Consider the following 2,999-nt stretch of genomic DNA (forward strand, 5'->3'; position numbering starts at 1 on the left):
AGTCGCATGTTTACCCCAGTTGGTCGGTTACTTGGGTAGATGTGGGAGGAGGGTGTTACATTTAACAACCTCCTTTGTGCTCAAGTATTTGGTGACTGCATAGAAGTAAGAATCCATGAGCGATTCTGACTCCAACAAATGGTACATGAGATGGTAATCTGGTGTCGGAAAAAGGCAAGCCTTTATCTACTGACACTATTAAGAGTCATAGTGTTGGAATCTATGTGAGAAATTATCCAGTTGACAACGTCTGCACATGGGAAAGACATGTACATGCATGCAACCTTATGTAACCCTGACCTTTGGACATTGGTATACACTTGTTGGTCTTCCAGATCTGCTTTGACGCTTCTTGCTAAGAAAGCCTCATTCACTTTGTGTCATGTGATGTCTAACTCTTTTTCTATAAACAGTTGGGTATCTGCGAAAATTGACCAAGTTCATTGAAGTACTCTTAACTGCCTCCCCGATGCTGATTTCTATGGTGTCCTTTGAAGCAAATATATTTGGTGCCATGATGATAGTAACTGATGAAGAGAGGTGCTCAACAACTACAATACCTGTAGGGGAAAATACACTCATGGAAAACATGAATTAACTTCAACAAAATGACTCACAAATCAATATCAGGGTAACAACCACAAGACTGAAGGGAAAATCTACGCAAATCTTGAGCTAAGGGAAGAGGTTGGCTTCCTAGATTGTGCTTTGCGCAGTCTCAGCAACCAGGGGAGCAACTTGAGGCTTGAGACTGGCAATGCACAGTCTCAACTTGGGCAGAGTGAGAGAGAGACTACGCATTGCGCAGTCTCAGTGGCCAAGGGTGAGGCTTGAGCCCTGGAACTGCACAATGCATAGTTGGGCTTGCCAGGTACTTTGCATTATGAAGTCTCAGAGTCCAAGCATGAAGCTTGAGCCTTGGACTTGTGCAATGCCCAGTTGAGTAAGGCAACTACTAGCCAAGTGAAGGGAAGATCTGCCCAGAAAGAGGATGGGAAAGTGGCAGATCTAAGTGATAGTGCAAGTTAGAGTATAAATATAACTAAGGAAAGATAGATCAGTGAAGATCAAGTGCAGAAGATCAACATGCAAAGGAAAAACAAACATTCATAGGGAGTTGCTGAAATAATGACCACTAATGGGGAAAAACAAGAAAACTATTGCGACACTTGTAAAAGGTGAATGACGGACTGAAACAACACTTATACAAGATAATATAATTTAAAATGCCAACAACCATGAAATGAAACAAGAAAAACAACACTCACATAAGACAGAAAGTGACAGAAAAAGTGACAAAAGATGACGAAAGCAAAACTCACTCGGAAAAGTGGTACAAACTCCACCAAAGGCTCCTTGATCTCCTTGGGAAGGCTAGAGCTCCAAGATAAAATGTGAAAATGAGCTCTAGGGACATCTACTATATAGATCTAGGTTGGTTAGGGTTTATGATGCGCATGCATAAAATCAAGGAAAAAGTGACACTTGGCGGAAAGTAAAAAATAACAACTTGTGTCATCCTTCGGGAAACTAATTATCCACTCCCTATTTTATAGGGATTGATTTTTGCTTTTTTATTTTCGGGAAACTAGCCATTCACATTGCCAAGAAGGATTGTGCAATTCCCAACCACTGGGCAACTCCTTGACTCAATGAATTGCGTAGTTTCTGAGCTCAATGTAAGATTTGCACAATTTCTAAGTTTATGGTTGGGTTGTCTCCTAGAATTGTGCAGATTATGAGCTCAAGGCTACCCTGCCTATCTAGATTGTGCAATTCAGATCCTTAAGGCTGACCTACCTTCCAAGATTGTGCAATTTCTGGAGGGAAAACCGACAATACTGCAAAGTCAAGTCAAGAGATAACTTGTGTCTGAAAGGTATCAAACCGAGATCAAAACAACACATCACAAGCAAAGCATGAAAATATAAGTCTTGATCATAGCATTAATACTTGATGACAATAAAATATAAGCTCCCGTGGACAGAGGGGAGGCTCCAAAATCAAAGCATGGGAAATTTTTTTGAGGGTGGTTGTAGCAGCTACAACATAACTCTAACTTTATATGATTACATTAGAAAAGCATGCAAGCCTTTTCCCACATTTCAAATGTTTGCTCCAAGCAACTGGAATATAGCTAATTTACTAGGTTCATATTACATTTTAACCTTTTTCATTTACATTGCCAGGGCAGGTGGCAGAAGGATGAAGAATGGAAAACTTCTGTGCCAACGATGGATTTTGGTTTAAAAAAAGTTTTGGACCCCATTATGAAGTTGTACACATAAAGCAAATTATGGAAGTCAAGCCTCAAGTATTTCACATTAATGTTATCAATTAATCATTCTAGGGTTATTTTTCTCAAGGATATGAATTTCCTTTATGTTATTTTCATCTTGCATGAAGATCTTCAACATAGGCAGTTTATTAAATTGTTTGAATTCAAAACGTGCAGGGAGTGAGCGAGGGTATTATAGTCGAACATCTTTTAATAATGATGGCTAGCCAAGGGAATCCTCCAGATTTTGTCTTGTGTATAGGAGATGATCATTCAGATGAATACATGTTTGAGATTATTGACAGTGCAATGGCAACCTCACTTGAAACTACAAAAAGGGAGCTCTTTGCAGACAATGTTGGTCAGAAGCTGAGCAAGTCTAAATATTACCTAGATGGTACTGTTAAAGTAGTTAACATGTTACATGTACCAACATCAACAAGCAAATCATTGTTTGGGAGTTCATCAAGGGCTATTGCTTCTGTTTCAGAAGGCTGAGTCCAAATTTCATGTAATCTTTTTTGTAGTTTGATGAATAAATCAAATATAAATATCTGAATAAAAATTTGCTTTTTTGATTGTGTATTTTTCTTAATGCCATGTCATTGATCATAATCTTGTACATGTTAATATGCCTTTGTGTATTCTTGATGCAACTTTGAGTAGAGTTATGAGATTAGCTTCACTTGGAGCAGGACTTGTAGCTCGGTTTTGGATGGGG

The 2,999-nt window shown here is 38.8% G+C and overlaps 1 protein-coding gene across 1 annotated transcript; it reads left to right on the forward strand.

The window, feature by feature from the left end:
* The first annotated feature begins 2,212 nt into the window (after positions 1–2,212).
* LOC149204563 (alpha,alpha-trehalose-phosphate synthase [UDP-forming] 6-like) lies at positions 2,213–2,776 on the forward strand. Its single transcript, XM_089397157.1, has 2 exons — positions 2,213–2,314; positions 2,456–2,776. The coding sequence occupies exons 1-2, from the start codon at positions 2,213–2,215 to the stop codon at positions 2,774–2,776; spliced, it is 423 nt and encodes a 140-aa protein (XP_089253283.1).
* Positions 2,777–2,999: the final 223 nt, after the last annotated feature.

Source organism: Pinus tabuliformis, chromosome 1_2 (assembly GCF_031772625.1).
Source record: "Pinus tabuliformis cultivar Carrire ecotype Pingquan chromosome 1_2, CPIR1, whole genome shotgun sequence".
NCBI classification, from domain to species: Eukaryota; Viridiplantae; Streptophyta; class Pinopsida; order Pinales; family Pinaceae; genus Pinus; species Pinus tabuliformis.

Excerpts from the sequence above, each read along its gene's own strand:
- LOC149204563 (XM_089397157.1), top strand. The coding sequence starts at position 2,213 with ATGGAAAACTTCTGTGCCAACGATGGATTTTGGTTTAAAAAAAGTTTT. Across the intron at positions 2,315-2,455 it reads TTATGGAAGTCAAGCCTCAA|GGAGTGAGCGAGGGTATTAT; the intron begins GTATTTCACATT and ends CAAAACGTGCAG.